General features: G+C 38.5%; 1 protein-coding gene across 1 annotated transcript; it reads right to left on the bottom strand.

Annotated features, from left to right (window-relative positions):
* Positions 1-2,233: 2,233 nt before the first annotated feature.
* On the bottom strand, positions 2,234-9,798 carry heyl (hes related family bHLH transcription factor with YRPW motif like). The gene is made up of 5 exons (XM_053613533.1): positions 9,012-9,798; positions 5,687-5,753; positions 5,479-5,562; positions 3,021-3,102; positions 2,234-2,904 (listed from the first exon to the last, which is right to left on the bottom strand). The coding sequence occupies exons 1-5, from the start codon at positions 9,089-9,091 to the stop codon at positions 2,234-2,236; spliced, it is 984 nt and encodes a 327-aa protein (XP_053469508.1). The 5' UTR covers positions 9,092-9,798.
* Positions 9,799-22,014: the final 12,216 nt, after the last annotated feature.

Below are 22,014 nucleotides of genomic sequence, written 5' to 3'. Positions count from 1 at the left end.
ACAATCACTGCTCAGTAAGTTCTGTACTAAATTAGGTCATGTAAGTAATATATTTGGCTAAAACCCATAGATACACATTTGACTTCATTTACTGGGGTAAAGTTACAATTATCTCAATACAGTTATTGTGTTCACAAAACAAGAAAAGTAATGTTTACTTGAATTGATTGGATCCTTGTGGATGACAACCAGAAGACGACCAAGAGGTTGCTGCAGTGCTGCACTTATTGACTTAAGTTAATAAGTTTTTTTCTATTTCCTTTACATATGTTTAGTAACAAATGTAAAAATTGATACAGTCATATAATATTGTAGTAGTGCTGAACTAATGGTGGGGTCACGGATTTTTAACTTAATTTGCATATGGATCTGAGGAACTTTAAACTGATTTAATATTTAATTTAAACGGATTTACTACAATGCACTATGTTATCCACCTAGTTCCAACACTGAGGTACAGATTGGATTGTTTGGAGCCTGACACTGGCCTCTGTGGCAGGATACCTGTCTCCTCTTTGATGGTCGTGTCTTGCCAACAATTCTCTGCCGGACACATGGGCAATCGTCACTTGTTGTCACTGTGAATCATTGGTTTAGAACCTTTTAACCCTTTAACCCGTTCCCAGATATTGCCGGTACTTTGAGACAGACTACGAGTTCTCTTTGCTTTGGGCATCATCCTTCATCATTCCTGCCTGCATATAGCGAACAGCCTTCCTGGGCTGCACACCTGGCTCCCAACTGGTGGCTAGATCCACTAAGCCATTATTATGCATTCTGTGCTCCAATATCTAGGACTAGGGATGTAAAGAAACACACACACACACACACACACACACAAAACATTCAAATGGAACAGATAATGCATCCTACAATATGAATACAATGTGAAATACAAATACAGGTTCAAGAAACCTTCAGAATAGGTGTGTGCATTTTGTATGCATCCTATGTGCCCATAGGATGCATACAAAAAAAAAAAATACATTTCACGAGAGCAAGGTTTCTACTTAAATGGGGAGGTCAGAGAATGGCAGAAACGCATGGGAAGGGTTGCCAGGTTTCGACATTAATTCACTGATCTCCAGTACCCACTTTATCCTGCTTTGGGCAAATGGTATATTTTCCTGATTGTGTATGACTACGTTTATAGAAGGCTTTCTGTATGGTCATTGTTGACAAAGTTAGTAATGTGTCATTAGTAGCTTAGGCTCAAGTCCTTGGCACTTATACTCTTTTTTTTGTCTCGTGCATGCATGAGGACAAATGTGTAATTTTGAGAGACAGCAGACTTATCCAAATTACAGTGTACAGACTGTTGAGCAATAAACAGTGGATGTGATATGAGATGCAGCTCTGACCAGATGACTCTTGGTGGCAAAGATAGTCAGCTAACCGCCACCACGTTTCACTTCCTCCCTCCACCATTCCCATCATCCTCTCTGAGAGGGCTCAGGAAAACACAAAGTGGCACACTGATTATATTGCGCACCAAAGGATGGTTTCTGGTGTGCAAGTAATCCTCCCAAAGCCACATCAAGCTCGGAGTAACGCTTAATGCCAAAAACACACTGAGCTAATGCTGACACATGCAGTAACTCATCTTCTGTTCCAGCATATGCTGACTACAAGCTGACTGATGTCATGTAATTCATTTACATGAACTATTACTTTGCTGCCACCTAATGGTTGGGAGTTGGTTGACACACCCAGAGAAAAAAAAAAATAATGTAACACACTGATTTGAAAAGGCACTTTTGTCTTTATGAAATGTCCACAAGCAATTTCATGTCAAATGGATAACATAGATGAGAATCTGAGAAAAGATATTTAAGTGACTGAGGAAACAAATAAGCAAACAAACAGAAAAATACATCAGTGGAGATGATGGAATTTGTGTTTATATTGAGAAAGACACCATTTTCACCAGTCCATTCACCAGTCTTGCTTTAAAAAAAAAAAAATCTAGAATATCACTGAGTTAAAACTTGTCTTTTCATTTAAATAATATATATAATTGCTTTTTAATGTGGATGTATCACTATTTGCATTGTTCGATTGCTACTATTTGGGTTTAGTTTTTAAGTAACAACATAGGGAGCGTTAAGAGGATACATTCTTAACATTTTGTAATAACTACAACCCAAATGGATATTACTCGTGATATCATAGCTCTTTTGTCCCAACAAGGTATGAGTTGCATATTTGTCAAAAGTCCACGATATTAGATGAATCAGAAGGCCCCGATCTCTGTTCCCCAAGTGTGTGCAGACTTGCTGACCCTGATCAGTGGGGCTGGAGATCTCAGAGCAACGAAGGGTCTGAAGGAAACCTGAGGATGTCCAGCGGATGAAGAGGAGGGGGAAGACGAAGAGGAATTAGAGGAAGGGGAGGAGGAGTTATGAGAATGGGGTGGGACAGAATGCAAAGGTGAGGGAACAGTTGAGTTCTCTGTGGATGGATGTGCCAGTCTATGAGGGTTTGATGAAACAGAGGACATCCTGTGCACTGGAGATAATGCAGGGGTCAGTAGTGCCCTCTGGTTTCCCAGTGGCGCTAAACACATGGTTGGCGAGGGGTACGCCAGAAGAGTCGCAGCAGCATGAGGGGCCATGTGTCGGCGGTTGGCAGGAGGAAAGGGGGAAGAGGAGGCTGGGCTAGAGGAGGCACTGAGCTGAGGGAAGGAGCCCCAAGGCCAAGGAGGAAAGGCCAAAGTGGCTGGGCTCTGATGCAGAGGGTCAAGCTCACTGGCACAATGACTCAGGTGGGACACCAAACGGGCACCAATAGGATCTAAAGAATCTGCACCCTCCAGAGAGCCGAGGTACCTCACTACCTCGCCCACACACTCACGAAATCCCAACGTTCTGTAGTCTACGGCCAGTGCACGAGCATCGAAATAACCTTCAAGGTAAAATCACATCTCAGTACACAGGTACTCTCTCTTAACACAACTTGTGTCTTTTAGAATGTGGATGTAAAATGTAGAACATACAGAAAAATATGTTTAATCCACTCACCTTTTGAACCCATGGCATGCAACAATTTGAGATGATCCACTGTCATTTGAAGAATCTCAGCTTTCTCAAGTTTAGATGAACCCTATCCAGAAAAAAGTGAATTAAATCTATTTTCATGCTTTTTACTTCCATGGATTGACTTAAACATCACTGTGAAGGTGCAGGTCATAATGTTTAAACATGTTTACCTATAATTAATCATAATACCGTGATTGCTATGTCAATCTAAATACCCCCCCCCCCCCCCCCCCCCCGGGGTAAGCTGAAGGCTAACATGTGTTTCCTCTGAGACATGTGCAGCCAGCCAACAGCATCTTTTCAAACTGCTGCTCATGCTGCATCACATGGCAGTGTAACACACTCAGAGGAAAGAGCTATCCACCCTCTTCCACATGCAAACATGATATGCTGTGTCACTTTGATTGACAGGGGAGAGGGAGTATGCTGTCCTACCCACCCAGACAACACAGCCAGTTTTGCTCCCTTGGCTCCCGGCTACAGATGGATGTGGCATCATTGCGATTCAAACCTGTGATTTCCTAACAATAGGGCGAAATGTTTTCTGTGGTGGCACCCGGGAGCCATTTTGTTTTTCTGACCCGGAAATTAACTCTCAAAAAGTTACAGTAGCTCATAAGATATACAGCGGTGCTTGAAAGTTTGTGAACCCTTTAGAAGTTTCTACATTTCTGCATACATATGACCTAAAACATCATCAGATTTTCACACAAGTCCTAAAAGTAGATAAAAGAGAACTCAATTAAACAAATGAGACAAAACTATTATACTTGGTCATCTATTTATTGAGGAAAATGATACAATATTACATATCTGTGAGTGGAAAAAGTACGTGAACCTTTTCTTTCAGTATCTGATGTGACCCCTTTGTGCAGCAACAACTGTGACTAAACATTTCCAGTGACTGTTGATCAGTCCTTCACATTGTCCTGGAAGAATTTTAATCCGTTCCTCAGTACAGAACAGCTTCAGCTCTGGGATGTTGGTGGATTTCTTGACATGAACTGCTTGTTTCAGGTCCTTCCACAACATTTCTATTGGATTAAGGTCAGGACCGTGACTTGGCCATTCCACAACATTAACTTTATTCTTCTTTACCCATTCTTTGCTAGAACGACTTGTGTGCTTAGTTTTGTTTAGATTTGTGTGTTGTTTCTTGCTGCATGACAGACTTTCTCTTGAGATTCAGTTCATGAACAGATGTCCAAACATTTTCCTTTAGAATTCGCTGGTATCATTCAGAATTCATTGTTCCATCAGTGATTGTTGTAAAGGCCCAGATGCAGCACAAAAGGCCCAAACCATGAGACTACCACCACCATATTTCACAGATGGGATAAGGTTCTTATGCTGAAATGCAGTGTTTTCTTTTCTCCAAACAAGACACTTCTCATTTCAACCTAAAAGTTCTATTTTGGTCTCATCTGTCCACAAAACATTTTTCCAATAGTTTTCTGGCTTGTCCACATGATCATTACCAAATTGCAGAAGGGCAGCGATGTTCTTTTTGGAGAGCAGTGGTTTTCTCCTTGCAACCCTGCCATGCACACCATCGTTGTTCAGTGTTTTCCTGATGGTGGACTCATGAACATTAACATTAACCAATGAGAGAGAGGTCTTTAGTTATTTAGAAGTTACCCTGGATTCCTTTGTGGCCTCGTGGACCATTACACGTCTTGTTCTTGGAGTCTTTGTTGGTCTCCACTCCTGGGGAGGGTAACAGTGGTCTTGAATTTCCTCCATTTGTACACAATCTGTCTGACTGTGGATTGATGGAGTCCAAACTCTTTAGAGATGGTTTTGTGACCTTTTCCAGCCTGAAGAGCATCAACAACTCTTTTTCTGAGGTCCTCAGAAATCTCCTTTGTTCATGCCATGATACGCTGCCCCAAACATATGTTGTGAAGATCACACCCTGATAGATCCCTGTTCTTTAAATAAAACAGGGTGCTCACACACACACCTGATTGTCATCCCATTGATTGAAAACACCCGACTCTAATTTCACCTTCAAATTAACTGAGGTTAACTGAGGTCCTAGAGGTTTTACCACTTTTACCACTCACAGATATGTACTATTGGATCATTTTCTTCAATAAATAAATGACCAAGTATAATATTTTTTGTCTCAGTTGTTCAGTTGGGTTCTCTTCATGTACATTTAGGACTTGTGTGAAAATCTGATGATGTCTTAGGTCATTTATGCAGAAATATGGAAAATTCAAGCACCTTTCAAGCACCACTGTAGATCATTTTAACAGAGCTGGTGGGGTCAGTTTGGGTGAAGGGGAAGGTTTGATAATGGTTTTGCCGCAATAGCAATTCACTTTGCAAACAATTAGGCTCTAAAAACACAAACGAATGATATATCCAGCATTATCAAAGTTTTGGAGTACTACTTATCAAACTCATGAGTGTGTTGCATTAATGACTATCATACTTGTTTTTCAAAGGCGCTGGGCACGAGTCTCCTCAGCTCTGACAGACAATGGTTGATCCTGTCTCTGCGCCTCTTCTCAATTATCTACAGAAAGTGTTTGGATGGGAAAATAAAAATCATAATGCAATAAACTGCATGTCCTAGATATATCACCATTGATGTTTGAGTTGGGTAAATGAGAAAAGGAGAGGAAGAGTAATAAACTCACCCCTCTTCTCTTCTTGCGGGCTAGGATCTGTGAAGTACTGCCGGGAGACATGGACCCAGTGACAGAACTGAGACAGCAAAATCCAGAGAAAAGTGTGCAATAGAGAAAGAGAGCAAAAGAAAGACAGATTAAAGGCTTTGATGTCATTGCATATTGTTGTCATTACTGTGCTTAATACAATACAGATACATAGTTGCACATCATCAAACTCAATCTAATTTATTTCAAAGAACAGCGAGACACAGGAGCGCCTGGCTGATATGATACGCTTCTTGCATCTAAAAAAAAAAACTATAAAAATTAAGCCATGATGATTATATGTCTGTAGGGCACGAGAGAACAGTGGGATTTGCATGCACTTTGTCTTCCTCAATCCTCTGAAGGACCTCTCAGTGTGGATCTGGTTTGCTTTGGCCTGCTAACTCTCTTCCAGAATCATTACACTATTTGTTTGCTTGTGTATTCCTGGTGACTTAAACATATTTACTCTCATCTAAAGACCATAACTGATCAGAGACACGCTCATTATGTTATGACGTTTGATCTCTAAACTGAAACATAATGTGACGCCAACACAGATATTTATTACTTCAGACACACATTTCTTACAGAGCACTAAACGTTTCCATGACTGTACATAATTTGCACATGTCAGTTTAAAGCTTAAAAACATGTACTTATGAAACTTCTTTATGCTGCGTTTCAAAGGAAAACTTGAGAACAATTCTTAAATCTGCTCCTGATTTGTCTGGAAAGCTGCGACAGATATATATATATATATTTAAAAAAAAAAATCAAAAGTGAAAGAATGAAGACAGTCATTCTCTAAAGGGTCAGGGGATAATGGAAATCTGTTAATGTTCAAATGGTGTTGGAATTAGGGCACATTCGTTTATATTATAAGAAAATTTAAACAGCTAAATGTCTTAAGATCTGCTTTCACACTGGTCTCCAAAGTCTCCAAAGTCTCCAAAGTTAACACTGACCTTTGACCCTCAAGGCGTCATTTAGAAAGTGAATCTGGGTTCTTGTTTGTTTGTTTGATTGTTTAGACTGTGTGAATGCTCATCTAATCACCTAGTTGTTCATTATTTTCCAATAACAGCATGTTCCAAAATGTTTTATTTCTCTTTTACCACAGTAATTTACTAATGAGTAAACTTTACACAACATGGACGGTCCATGAAACTAGTTAGTTCCTATTATCATGTTTATTATAACAGCTAACATCTGTTATTTCCTCAACGCCTCAACACGACAGTTAGACGGACAAACACAGCAGTGTAACCTCTGACTGTTACATAGCAGAGCCACCTCCTGTAAATGTTGAATAAACACACTCTTTAGAAAAAAATATCACTATAGCAATGATGATACGTTTTTGTTTTAATAAAATGATAACACTTTTTTTTTAAAGTCCTTTAATTGGTAGACTTATTGATTTATGTGAGCAGCCAATGTACATGTCCCTTTGAAATAGTTGTTACTATAGAAACAAGCGCATTAATATAATCCGGTGATTTGTCTTGAAACTAGCTTTACTGTCAGGGCCACTTTTATAGAAAATTAATCAACACCTTCTGTCCAATCAGAACCAAGACTTCAACAGCACTGTGGTATGAAACCATGTAATTGTTTTTCACTCAATATGATATTTACACTCTTCTAGTTCTAAGCCAACTCTGTATATTTTACCATGCTGTCCAAATGTCTACATGCTTTGTTGACATAATCGTTTATTACATTAAAAAATATTATTTGATATTGATAGTGATATTTAAGCTGGGAATCCCCAGCAATTCTTGCGGTATTCTAGGATACTCAGCAAAATCTGCTTGAATGTCACCATGCAGTGATTGTTCAAAGACGATTTAGAAAGTGAATTAAATGACATCATATAATCAACAAGCATTTTCCCAAGAGATTAATGTACAGTTTTTTACAGCGCTAGCTGTTTACAGGCTGATCAGACTGGAAGAGTAATGGCTGCCTTTTCCATGCAGTACAAAACACCAGTACAAAATCATTTTGTATTATATTGTTATTGTTTTGCACTACCTGTTATATCGGACACTTACATACTAGACCTGTGTACTGGTCGGTGCTACGCTGTCACTTACTCTACCCATTGTCCTGCTTTAGTAGTCATTGTACTGTCTTGTGTAGTGTGCACACGTCTGCCTGTGCACTTTATGTAGAAATGTGTAGGTCTTTTTTATTTCTGTGTTATCACATGTGGTTAGTGTGTTGTTCCATGTAGCACCGTGGTCCTGGAGGAACGTTGTTTTGTTTCGCTGTGTACTGTACCAGCTGTATATGGTTGAAATGACAATAAAAAAGCCACTTGACTTGACTTGACCAAGCAAACTCAATATAGTGTCTTTTTGAAGAGAGCTGGATTCACTACACAAAACATTCCCAGTTAGGCCTAATCGATGCTACGATGAGGAATAACAATTATCTAAGTGAAGTCAGGCTTTAGACATGCATGGTTTTGTTTCTGAGGCAAATACACATGAGCACCATTTCATCCACTTCTGAAATAAAGATTGCATTTCAATAAAAAAATAATATTGTACTGGTATACTAAAATATACGACTTTATAGCGTTAAATAAGTTATTAACAGTAATTAGTTTAAAAAGTCAGAATCCTTGTATTATTATTATTATTATTATTATTATTATTATTATTATTATAGCATGATGCAACACACTTGTATGATCTTCTAAGGGGCATCAGCATTTTACAAAAACTCTATTCAGCATGTGTCACACATACTGTAGTTTGTATTTCTTTCAATCACACAATGTTTTCTCATTAATTTAATTGGTTTTGAATGAAAAATAAAGACATGCTGTAATTGGCTCACTCTTTAAGGTATAACTAAGGTGTTCAATATTTAGGTTGCCACTGATAGACTAAATCCTAAATCTAAACTTAACCTTCAACGATGAACTGTTGCTAATTCCTTGTTCTGATATAGCTGGACATTTCCAATTGCTGGCAAAAAAAAAAAAAATACAACCCACCAGGTACCACTTAAAATCAGATTTCTAATTTCTAAATGACCAGTTAGTCCTTACTGGAGTTTCTCTAATATATAAATCAGTTTTTTTGGGAGCCACCACAGTCAATCCTCCAGTCTATGACAACTAAATTTAGGATTAAACAAAATAAATAATTCAAAATACTTCTTGCATGCATGCATATTCCACCTGAGATAGGTGTGCCTGCTCAGTCCCGTCTACAGGGCAGTGCCCTCTGCAGGACTGAGGAGGAAAAGTGAAGCTCCAGGTGTTTATATGTGTAAGTTTAATCCTCACCAATAACTGTCCTCCTGCCCAACGTCGATCAGCTCATCCGCATCTGGATCTGGAGAACTGTAATCGTGAGGTCTCTTCATGGCTTAGCAGCTCTTCTCTTCTGACCAAGTGAATTGGCGTAAGGATGAAGAACCAGAACAGCGCTGGATCCTTTGGAGGAAATTTTTAGCAGATCTTCTACCCTCAAATAACTGCAAGTAAATCAGACAGTCTGGTGTAGCAGCACGCCTCTCTCTGTCTCTGTCTCTCTCTCTCTCTCTCTCTTTCTCTCCTCTGTCTCTGTCCTTTTCCCTCTCACCACAATAAAACGTCTATGTTTGGGGACTCTTTATTAGTGTTCTCTTGCTGTTTCAGCTTGGTCCTCATTTGTCTTCTTCTTCAATAGACCCCTATGCTCTGGCACTTGCCAAGTCACATTCCCTTGATCCCTTTTGTACAGAAGCACCAGTCTCTCTCTCTCTCTCTCTCTCTCTCTCTCTCTCTCTCTCTCTCTCTCTCTCCAGAGTCAAAGTCAGGCAATTTGGCAGAATCGCCAGTTTGGCTCTTCTTCTCTTTTACTCCCTCACGCTCTCACCCTCCTTCCCAGCCCTGATCAGCCCTCCCCCTCTCTGTTTCCCCCTGTCATTTTTCCTCCTTTTAATTAGCCTCCTCTGTCTTCCGCCTCATCTTCTGTTTCTCACTCTCAGGCCGTCTCTCTCTCTCTCTTACACAGTCTTTTTAATTAGTTGCACTACTTCTCTCTCAAAGGATAATAATACAGTTGTGGAAACAGTAACTTCTAAATGGATTCTCTCTCTTACTCACACACACACACACACACACACACACACATGGAGTGTGTGAAAGAGTGCAACAATGTCCTCCTTTGCCCTGCCAACAGTTTACTGGGAGTGTCAGCATCCTATGAGGTTCCATTAGTGCAGAAACATTTCTATCATGTTGCCCAATACTTTGTTGGAGCAGTTGCGTAGATTGAAATTTAGGTTGAAAAGCAGCCACTGTCCTCTTTGGCATTTAGTTGATTCTCAGTGCTGTGTTATATGCACTGTTATTTTAATATGTCTTATTTGCTGACTAAAAAAAACAAAAAAAAAAACAAAACATCTCTATGAACAACTACTTGAATGATAATAAATGGTGTTGTATCTGGTCAGTGATCAAGCTGGTCAAGCTGGTGATCTGGGTGCACAAGATCCTCTATAGTTATAAAGTTATGTAATTTCAAAGTTGTAGTATTAAAGTCTTGATTTTTAGACCACAGCACTGTTGAACTCTTGATACTGATTGGTCAGAAGGTGTTGATTAATTTTCTATAACAGCAGCTCTGACAATAGTGCCAGCTGTAATTCAAATTACAGGCTTATATTAATAAACTCATTCTAATACACTGTTTCTATAGTAACAATGGGAGTCTTACAGATAAAATATGTGCCTGCACTTCAACAGTCACATGTGAAACTGTTATTTTTAAGTTTTCTGAGATGGGAAAGTTGGGTCTAATGCAACCAAGATGGGTCCAACGCATGGTGGCCCAAATGCAACCAAATGAAGGAGGTGCAAAGTATAAGTTCTAGTCCATATCAGATTCGGATGAGTTAAAGGTATCTTGGATCGTCCCTCATTTGGTCTCTGGGTATGTACTTTTGCAAATCAGTCTTTGGTACACATCGAGCACATTCTCGATGTCAATAGGATGGTATTGATGGAATTAAATCATACTTCATTCTCTTACACCATTAGAGTGGTGGTAAACAAAGACAGTCAGCTCTTTTCCTTGCACCACATTTCATTCACACTTGCTGCCACTGGAGCTTTGGTGGCTTGTCTCTTGTCAGTAGTGGGGATTAAATCCTCTGGATCCTTTGATCAGAACTTAAAGCCTAAGGGTGTAACTACGGCACCATCATACAGCATGGCAAATTTCACACGTCAATACAATTCATATAATTAGCCGCTGATATTCTTTATATGTTGGCTACCAATAATTGTGAAATAATAGAAAGCTAGAGGGGTAGAGGGGTAAGGTAAGGATATTTTGTATTAACAATAATTTAAAAAAACAAAACAACATATGATAGAAATACTGCATTTTTTGTTTAAACAGAGATCACCAAGCTTAGTGGTTGGATGCTGTCTATGTGGAGTTTCTGTGGATGTTTCTTTCCATGTCCATGTGGGTTTCCTCCCAAAAACATGCTAGTAGGCATACCAGTGACTCTAAATTGTATGTGCACATAGTACTATACAATCCCTTCCAGAGTGTATTCCCTCCTCACACCCGGTGTTCCCAGGATCGGCCCTGGATCCACTCTGACCAGGATAAAGATGAATGCATGAGTTATACAGTAAAGACACATACACTGAACTAAAAGCAACAGTTTCTGTTTCTGTACATTACTACTCTCATGGATCTTTGTGTGCCATCGGGGGTGTGTGGGACAGCTCTACTCTCCTCCGTGGTCATTAGCTGTGTAAAAGCCGATGCTCCCTGACACTCCTGTAGCCTCTTTAGTGCTATCATAAAGAGATGGTGGACGTCATTAGCAATAAAGCGGAAACATGGAGTTTGACTGTCGCCAGAAGCCTATAGTGTGGTGTATGAGTTAAAGATGAACGTAAAGGGATCCCCCTTTTTCCTTCATCCCCCAGACTCCATCTCCTTTCATTACCAATCCTTATTTTGCCCATGTCTGGATCTTATTTCTAGCCCTCTGTCTGAAAACAAGAAGAAAGCAGCAGAGAGATCTATGAAGTCAGGCCTTCACAATGTCTCTGCTGTTATTTTTTATCACTACTCCACTTCAAAAGAGTGATTTTCTTCTTTTCATGCTGAGTATTTTTCCTTCACAATGTTTCCTTGGCCTCTTTTGCCTTTGACTCTCAGTCTTCCTCCTCTTCCTCCTGACCTTCAGCTTTTTGAGGTGTGCTGTGGCACACTTCCTTCCTATGATGATGGAGGGAAAAGCCTGGGAAATGTAAAAGCAGAAGTACAGAAGAGGTTTAAGCCAACGATCATTTATAAAAATCAGTTGTCGAAGGAAAATAGAGGACAAGAGAACAAACAGAATACTGGCACTGAGTGGGGGGGAATTTCTGCCGCGTTTTCTTGGCCACTTCAGTGCTTTCGGTGTGCCCTTGTTTTTTTTTTAACCACAACAAGGCCACTTCTGCAATTGACATTAACAAGCTCATATTTTCATGACTTTCTCACACACAATAAAGCATACACACATGCACACGAAAGCAAATCACATTATGTCCTAAAACCCTTTTTTTTTTTTTTTTTTTTTTTACACAGTCCCCCAAAGATCTGATACATTTCTATTCCTCTCCAAGAAATATACTCCTCATTGGTCATTCAGTTGAAATTGATTTTCGATTCAAACACCCGCCAGAAGAACCTCTGCTCTGTAACAAAACTGTTACATTGGTTTATATCTAAATAGCTCCTTTTTCTGCATGTAACCATTCCATAATTCAGGAAATAAGCCTCACCACTCCACCTATGAAATCCCTAAACAACAAAAGTCATTACTAGGCTATCTAATGAGTCAAAAATACATTTAATCATAGAGTTAGTTTTCTAATTAACGACTGAGGCATTCTGTTAGTAATAAAAAAAATCAATAACAGGTTTGTATGATGTGGCCTGACAAAAAGCAAGTTAATTCTCGTCACTTACGTTATAAAAGCTATAAACATTCATTCTCTTTTCTCTCTCTTGAAGTAAATAACACAAAAATGCAGCTTGTCATGTTACAGAGAAACCCAAAAAGCATAAAGCCCTTCTTTCTGAACACTTTCCGTTATTAAAAAAACTTAAAGTTACAGTTTTACTTCTGACTGTCACAATGTACTGACACTGGAGACTCCATCTTAAATACATACAACTTAAATCTTTTTATTTATTTATTTATTTTTTTTAAACGTTGCCATTATAAAAACGACCATTTTTGAATCTGTTGTGTGGAATGTTTGCCATAGACATCCCTGTGTGAGAGCTGCTGTTATTGCAATGTAATCAACATGCGCTGACCAGAAATCAGAATTGAGAATAGGAAAGTCTAAACATGTGCTGGAATCAATAAAATAAAAAAATTAAAAAACGAGAGAAGATGAAAAATAATAATAATAATAATTTTAAAAAATGCAAAGGGACTGTAAATGAAATGGAGGAGGTAATAAAACTGTTTCACTGTTTGAGATTTGAGGAAATAATAATAATAATAATAATAATAATAATAATAATAATAATAATAATAGTATTTTTGTATTTGGTTATATTGTTGGGGAATTCCATTACTGCAACACGCCACCCAACACACAGCCCTCGTGTTGATTTAAGTCCTAATTTTTGAGTTGTAGATATTTTGGCCAAATCGCTTCAGTATTAGGAACTACACAGGAAATGCACTGTTGCCCCGTTCTTTGCCACACCAGGTCTAAAAGCCTGGACATGCCACTCCCATCAGTTCTGTGCTTAATGCGGAAATAACTGTGCATACATCTCATACATTTTACACTGTAAAGAATTTCTCTCATTTCTACATCAGTTCAAACCAGTATGATATTTGATACTTCATATATGTCTTACAGTTTGATACAGCAAAAATATTTTGAGTAGAATGGTTACCTTACTATATTGATTTGGCAACACTGGTATATGCATAAAAACACAGCAAAAAAGAAAAGAAAAAAAGATGATAAAAATAGGCACAAAGGAAGCTTTGTGAGCAGTATTGTCTCTGTTGGGATTTTGGTGTTGATTTTGTTTAAACCAGCATCAAACTAAATTGTAATAAATTGTGGAGCTCCATACACTCACGTTCGAATAGGATTCACTTTTTATTATTTACCATTATTCATTTTTTATTATTATTAATAATAAAAAAAATAAGTAAATAAGAAAGTAACTAAAAAAAAAATCAATCATTTTACAGAGTAAGATGAAATGACATGATTAATGAACACTTTTTAATCAGATTTTTTTGCTTGGATTTTTTTTTACTCTTTCAAATGTATTTAATATGTAATTGACAAAGGCCTTAAATGAAAGAGTTAAAACAACAGTATAACTGCATACCATTTATAAATAATACCGTTTATTTAATAGTTTTGCATTCTATTTATAAAGACACAAAAACGTACAATACATCTTTAGACTAGTCTGCATTTCATTTGACACGCAACGTGTGAGTGCATGATGAGGAGAGACTATGCTGGAATTCCACAGGATCTTATCTCTTTTCTTCTGTCGCTGTTAGTGTTAGTCCTCTAAAGTGCTCCCTTGTCATGTCTCGCCACTCTTCAGGACTTGAGCTTGTGCGTGTGTGCGTGTGCATGTGTTTATTTATGGGCGAGCGTTCCCAGTGTGCATGATGCGTGTGTCCTGCTTATTTTCCTTCTCGTCACATGTTCCTCATATTATGAGTGACGCTGGTATCTGTTATGTATCAAAAGCTTTCCTTTCATGACATCAAATGTTTGGCATTATTGATCAGAGAGACAGTGAGCATCTTGGACGGCAGTCACAGCGTGTGAGAGTGTGAGAGAAGTCTGGCTCCGAGAGAGAAAGTCAGCTCTGCTGTTTACCCACCGAGCCATGCTCGCCTCATCCAGACTCCCGAAAGATAAATAAGGAGGGAAAAGCCAATGAGGAGAAGCAGAAAGGGCCTTTTGTGGCCCCCGGTGAGGTCTCTTTCAAGCGCCGTTCCCACAGTACAGAGCCCTGATCGAAGGCCTGACTGCGGTAACTCTCGCTGGTGCCGGGACACAGACAGGCTGCTCAGGCCTCACCAAGCCACAAGCACGCATTGTCTGTCACCACAGAAACCAGTGTCTTCATGTCAGACATGTTTTCTGTTTGTTTTCTTTTTATGTCTTTAATGTGGCCAGGGGAATGTTTCCTCCCCTTTGTCCCCCAATTCCATGCACATTTCTTTCCCTTTTTGCCTTCTCCCCCGAAACGCTGTCGTCCTCTCTCGGTCTTTTTATTCCTCTGGAAGATTGTCATTTGTAAAGCTCTTTCGTAGCAGACAGGCCCTATCTTTGTCGTGGTGCTGTGGTCTCCCGCCCTCTCGCCCTTTTTTTTTTTTTTTTTATCTCAGTTTATGAGGTTTTGGCAAAGATAGTGCTTTTTGCATGCCTTTGAAAAAAGAAACATGCAAACTAAAACAACAAAACCTATCCCTAAAGACTTGTGTCGTTCCCACACTAAGCCAATTTTCGTCTAAAGATTAAACAAGCTCCAACAACAGAAGGGAAGGAAAGGGAGAAAGTGGAAAAAGGGATCTGGTTATGATTCGAGTCTCATAAACCAAGAGAGGATGCCCCACAGACATCCAATGAGAAAAACAAATCTAAAGAAGAGAGAACCGGTTTCTATTTTTAAGAGCCGAAAGAATGTCTGTGCCATGACTCACAGGACTGGCAGTTCTACGGTAATCAGTTAATTCTGACTGAAGTCCCTGACCACATCACACACGACTTCATCTTTTATGATTTGGAGAAGAGGAGCATAAAAGTCAAGAGAAAAGAACAAAAATGAATAACGCATTTGCTCTCATTCGGTCCCTCTGGCTGATGTAACGGCACACTTTTGGCACGATGACTAAATGTCACACAGTATTTGGAACTACTGTTTGAGTTATCTGTTTGAGTTATAGACATTGAGGACTGCTTGAAGTTCCAAAGGTTTTCAGGTATTTCTTAGTTTCTTGGTCTATCAGCAACTTGATATGTGAAATGACAAATCTTCACATTTTCTAGCCACTATTTACTCCAGGCTGTAATGGAATATAACGTATATTCTAAGTTGCATTTCTGATACAGCTGCAGGCTTAATAATCAGATTCTGTTATGTAGCTACAGTATGTGTATTAGAACAAATAATGCAGCTAAATAGACAAATAAATTAGCAAATAAATAATAATAAGGAAAATAGTCAATGATGGGATGGTGTGATGTGGCCTGGTGTGATGCAGAGTTACTATTACCACACTGAAGTTGACTATTTTCCTATAGTGTTTTATTCCTTTTATTTTTTATTAATTATTTCCTGTTATCACTTGCATTATAGCAGCTATAAACAATCGTTCCACAACCGGCCTCACTTTTTTCATAATAAGACAAAAAGGCTGCATGTTATGCTACTGAAAGTTCCTCTGTCCTGCAGACTTTCCTGTGTTCCTACTGACTATTACATGACCATGGAGACTCCTTACAACGTCACCATATCAATAATTATTTGTTTTTCTTTGTTAAATAAAAAGGTTTTGTTTGTTTGTTTGGTTGGTTTTTAAAAAAAAATCTGTTTATTATACAATTTTTCAGGTCCATCAAACAAGTCTCTGTGAATTGGCTGTTACTATAGAAACAATAGCATATTAGTAATAATGCATTCATATAAACCTGCAATATATTATGCATTAATATATTATACTATATTTTATATATATATATATATATATATATATATATATATATATATATATATATATATATATATATATATATATATATAATATTATAGTATTATATAATACTAATGCATTATAATGCAATTTATTACAACATATATTAGTACTAATGCATTAATATAAACATGTACTAAATTAGTATTAATGCATTAATATAAACATGTACTATATTAGTATTGATGCATTAATATAAACCTGTAATATATTAGTACTAATGCATTAATATAAACCTGTAATATATTAGTATTAATGCATTAATATAAACCTGTAATATATTATCACTAATACATTAATATAAACCTGTAATATATTAGTACTAATGCATTAATATAAACCTGTAATATATTATCACTAATACATTAATATAAACCTGTAATATATTAGTACTAATGCATTAATATAAACCTGTAATATATTATCACTAATACATTAATATAAACCTGTAATATATTATCACTAATACATTAATATAAACCTGTAATATATTATCACTAATACATTAATATAAACCTGTAATATATTAGTACTAATGCATTAATATAAACCTGGTCAGGGTGGCAGTAGACCCTGATCCTTTCGCAGGTACGCACTAGATGGGAAACCAGTTCATTGCAGTGTCAGAGCTGATGATTGAATTGAGAATTCCCCAGCTCAGGCTGATTATGCCATACATACATCGCACAGTATGTTTAAGTTTGACATACTTTAATTCTTGAACTACTTCAATAACCACACTGTGTGAGCGCTTCCAAATTCAAAACATATCAGTGACATTATCAAAGACAGACTGTTCTAACACTTCCTTCTGTGGCAGTAGAAATAAGCTTCAAGGCTTTATAAAAAAAAAAGGTGTCAGAGCATTTTAAAGAGAGGTTAATCTGCAAGCTCCTAGAACAGGATTACGCAGGGTGTGCAGGAGGAGTGGAAGTGACGAGCTGAGGATCTGATGACGGAAGGTTCTGCTGCTTGATCTGTTATTTGATACAAGGCAAAATTCGTTGTCATCTTGGTATGTGATTGTGACTTGCAATAGGAAAACAAAGAGGTGCGGTGATATAAGATAAAGCTTGTGGAGGTAGATGTTGGGCATGGCTGTGTGGTGCAAACTCAGACAGAGAGGTGCGAGGCAATCTCAGGCTTTTTTTTCACTGTTTTGGTGAGTCTTTCAGAGCTGTCACTCTGTGGTCAGAGTGTATTATAGTGAGGGTTACAGGCCTCCAGCTCCAGCTGCCACGGTGCTAAGTTTGAACTTTAATTACATCCAGCCAGCCCTGTCATTACAGCCAAGCATAGAGCACCGGCGGCCGGAGCGTAGGTAGCAGCAGCAGGAAGCCAAACAGCAGTGTACCACAGTCACACGCTCACTCGCTCACCCACTAAAAGCTCACACTCTTTGGCACGGATACAGCCCCATCCAAACCGCATACACAAAAACACAACGACGCATGCACGCAGTCCTAAACACAATCCCATCCTTTTAGCACTTGAGCGCGTCTTGTATACATCAGAGGAATTACACAGGCTATTTATTGTCTCTGCTGGATGCTGGATATGATCTTGTGTAAATGACTGTGACAGTGAGATGTGGATGACTATCTGAGGAATTGAGACTACTCTTACGGAAAAATCATATACATTTCACATGATCATATGTTTGTCAAAAAATGACATATTATGTGAGTAATATATGATCAGCTGTGAAAAATCTGTGCAAGTGCACATCAACATGTTATGCCCTGAAATTGCACACGTGACATCATGTGCACAAGGGAATGTGATTGCATGTTGAAAAGAAAATGTGAAAAGAAAAGGGGGGCATGGTGGCTTAGTGGTCAGCCTTGCGGAGTTGGGGGTTCGACGCCTACCTCCACCTTGTGTGCCTTCTGTGTGGGGAATTTGTATGTTCTCCCCGTGCTTTCCTCCGGGTACTCCAGTTTCCTCCCCTAGTCCAAACACATGCGTCGTAGGCTGATTGGCATCTCTAAATTGTGTGTGAATGTGTGTGCGATTGTGCCCTGCAATGGGTTGGGATTCCGTCCAGGGTGTCCCCGCCATGATAGGGATACCCCAGCGACCCTGTGTAGGATAAGCCGATATTTACCACGCCAAAGTCCTCATATTTCACAGCAATTTGCCAACAATTACCATTTTAAATGAATTAATGAACAACACGTCGTGCGTTTAACCATTTATAGTTACGTTTAATGTTCTGGAACATACGCAAGCCAAGCTAGTTCCTGTTATCACTTACGATCTCGAAGCTATAAACTGTTGTTCCCTCACCGGCCTCTCTTTTGTACTCTTGTGAAGATAATATAACACAAAAGCGCCGCTTGACATGTTAGGAAAAAAATGGAAAGAGCAAATCTTTCTGTAGGCTACAGATAATGGATGGATGGATGGATGGATGGATGGATGGATGGAGATAATCATATATGAAAAATATGTAAAATAATACAGTACATGTGAAAATAAATGCATCATGAGTAAAGAATTATGTTTGTAAATAAATTAATTATATGTAAAAACATATATGTGTAAAAAAACAACAACAACAACAAAATGACATGAAAAATAAAAACACTTGCAGTGCATGTGAAAAATTAACGTGTGAAAATAAATGATTCGACAAATGTGAATAGAATGGCCATGTGAAGTTAAAAGGCACATGTGTGAATTTCACTCATGAAGTTTGTCGTACTTTTCTGTACTACTCCAGCAACTACTCCGCCAATTCTAGACAGCAGAACGTGATCACAGCTCATCCAAACTTGTGTGATTCATTATTGTTCATTCCTTCTATACACAGAATGTATGCAATAATTAAAACAAGCCTTCTTATGTTTCTCAGGAAGGAAGGAATTGTAAAGAAAAAGAAAGACCCAGTGGGGGGAAAAAAGGCACGAAAGTCTCCAAAAGGCACAATTGCATTAAATGGTAATTACAGCGAGAGATTTCCCCTTCGTGCCCACGACCACAGAGTAGAGCGGCGTCCTCAGGACAAGAAGAGGCGCCTGTCCTATTAAACCCAAAGAGATGTGATCATATCATCTAACCCTCCCCGTAATCATTGTTCAATCTTCTAAACTCTTTGCTGTGGATTTTGTAGACGCACGCATGCACGCACACATGCACGCACGCATACACAGATGCACACAACAAAGACAGTCGAGTGAGCCTCTGAGCCTCTCGAATCTTATGATCAATGAAAGCGAGTTTACGCTGGTGCCACAAAACAAATTCCAGAGATTCTGGGCTAATTCAAAAAGTTTCACGGCACATTCTTAAACCCATAAGGAGCAGGGTGCTGGAAATCGAGGCCACCATTCCGTAGCAATCGCTTCCCATTGTCTTCCTCTTTAATCAATGTTTCTCAGTGGCTTTAAATATGCCTGTGGTGTGCGTGTGCATCTGGGAAAACGCAGCTCTTCTCCGTGCACTGGTCTTAAGCACATCGGAACACCACACAGGCTGTTTGGCTGTACTCAGGAGAGCAGCTATCACAGAAAACAGCGGTCACTTGCCTTAAATGGCCACTATATTATAGGAAAATTATCAATACTGGGGTGATGTGATGTGTGCTGACAAAAAACCAATGTATATGTACCATGGCAAAGTCCTCTTATTTCACAGCAATTTGCCAACAATTACCATTTTAAATGTGCAATGAACAAATGAACAACACATCATGCTTTTAACCATTTATAGTTACGTTTAATGTTCTGGAACATACGCAAGCCAAGTTAGTTCCTGTTATCACTTACGATCTCGAAGCTATAAACTGTTGTTCCGTCATCAGCCTCTCTTTTATACTCTTGTGAAGATAATATAACACAAAAAAATAAATATAAGGTAATATAACACAAAAGTGCCACTTGACATGTTAGAGAAAAAAAAATGGAAAGAGCAAATCCTTCTGAACTGAAGATTTTCCCATGGAAGAAAACGTACTGGCCGTCACAAAACCCTAACACTGGAGACTCATTCCATAAATGTTCAGTAATCCTTTCCTTACAGAAAACTTCACCAGATGGATGGATGGATGAATGACTCGATGGATGGATGGATGGATGGAGCACTTTATTAATCCCAGAGGGAAATTCACCGATTACAGCAGCAAGCAAAAAGTGGAGTGAGCAAGCAAGAAGTATACAAGAAGTAATAAAAATAAACATATTCAGTACAAAAATTCTAAAATATATAAGTATAGAACATACAGTAAAGTAAATGTAACCATATAGTCCACTGACTCAATCGTACCAATGACAATACACTTTTCTCTGTTAAATAACAATGTTTTTGTTTGTTTGTTTTTATTGTTGTTGTGTCTATTTCCCAACAGTTCACTACCACTGCTTCCTTTTATTTACTGCATTCTTATGAGATTTGCATTACTGCAAATAATCCCATAGTATTTTGTAAATACAGAAATATTTAGTTTGCAGTGCCCTGATTAAAGACAACCTCTTCAATAATTAATATATTATCTTTTTTTTTGTTTATTCTAATAAAACTCTATTCTATTCTATTCTATTCTGAGTGTCTCTAGAAAATGCAAATTACCATGATGATTCAATAAATATGCAAATTAGTCTATTACATCATCTGGCAACTTCTAGCGATTTCTTTTAGCATGCAATAGCTCGGTATAAACTAACTACTCTCAACTTAAGGTTTAGGACCCACTCTACACCCTGACTTATGGAGCTTATATTCAAGGGGTACAACTGGCTGCAGCTCTCTCGGTCCTCCCACAGGAATGCAGAAGGGCAGTTGTGTGAGAATAGGGAATACCTTGAGAAAACCTGATGTGTCAAACTTGAAATTCAAAGCTTTTCTTTTACTCCCACTGTGTTATTGTGTGACCAAGAGCCACATCAGAGTCAGGGTTTGACATGTGCAGCCCTGACTTTACAGACTAGAGGACACCGCTCTGGTTTATTCTGGTTTACATACAGAGATTATGAGCATGAATAAGCTTTATGAGGTGTCATAAATTACATTTTCAAAAGAGGTTGTAGGGCAGCCTCTGTCCGCCTGCCTTCTCTGTGGTTTTGAAAGGCCACCATGAAGCCTTTTGTGCTGTTTGGCTTCACCATGGGAAAATTCTTTAAACAAATGTCACCCTGCGACCCCTCCATGTAAAAACACTTCTGAGAGCTGTGGATTGTGCTGCACGGGCATGCTGTGGTCCGCAGGAACGTTGTGTTTTCTTTATCTCAGTCCACATTTAAAAAAAAAAAAGCTATTTTCAGACTGGAAGGAAGCAAACAAACGTTTGTTTCATAGAAACAATCATCTCAGAGCAGACAAGGTGGAGTGAGTGAGTGGATCGACACTCTGGCTAGACCGCAGCGTGGGTAAGTAAAGAATAGAACCATTTTGTGTTTTCATTTAAACAAAATATTTGTCTTTCTTTTGAACACAATTCGGTGGATGCTTCACTACACTGTCATTTGAATATTACCATCTCTGCTGGATGGGATACGGAACTTGTATAGGACCAATGTTTCATGGATTTTGCA

Source organism: Ictalurus furcatus, chromosome 24, assembly GCF_023375685.1.
Source record: "Ictalurus furcatus strain D&B chromosome 24, Billie_1.0, whole genome shotgun sequence".
Classification (NCBI taxonomy): domain Eukaryota; kingdom Metazoa; phylum Chordata; class Actinopteri; order Siluriformes; family Ictaluridae; genus Ictalurus; species Ictalurus furcatus.
The sequence above is the reverse complement of the archived record's forward strand: the minus strand, read 5'-3'. Positions and strand labels throughout refer to the sequence as shown.

Coding starts and splice junctions, on each gene's coding strand:
- heyl (XM_053613533.1), bottom strand. CDS start 9,091: ATGAAGAGACCTCACGATTACAGTTCTCCAGATCCAGATGCGGATGAG. Junction 5,754..9,011: donor GGGCAGGAGGACAGTTATTG/GTGAGGATTAAA, acceptor TTGCTGTCTCAG/TTCTGTCACTGGGTCCATGT. Junction 3,103..5,478: donor CCAGCGCCTTTGAAAAACAA/GTATGATAGTCA, acceptor TTTTCTGGATAG/GGTTCATCTAAACTTGAGAA.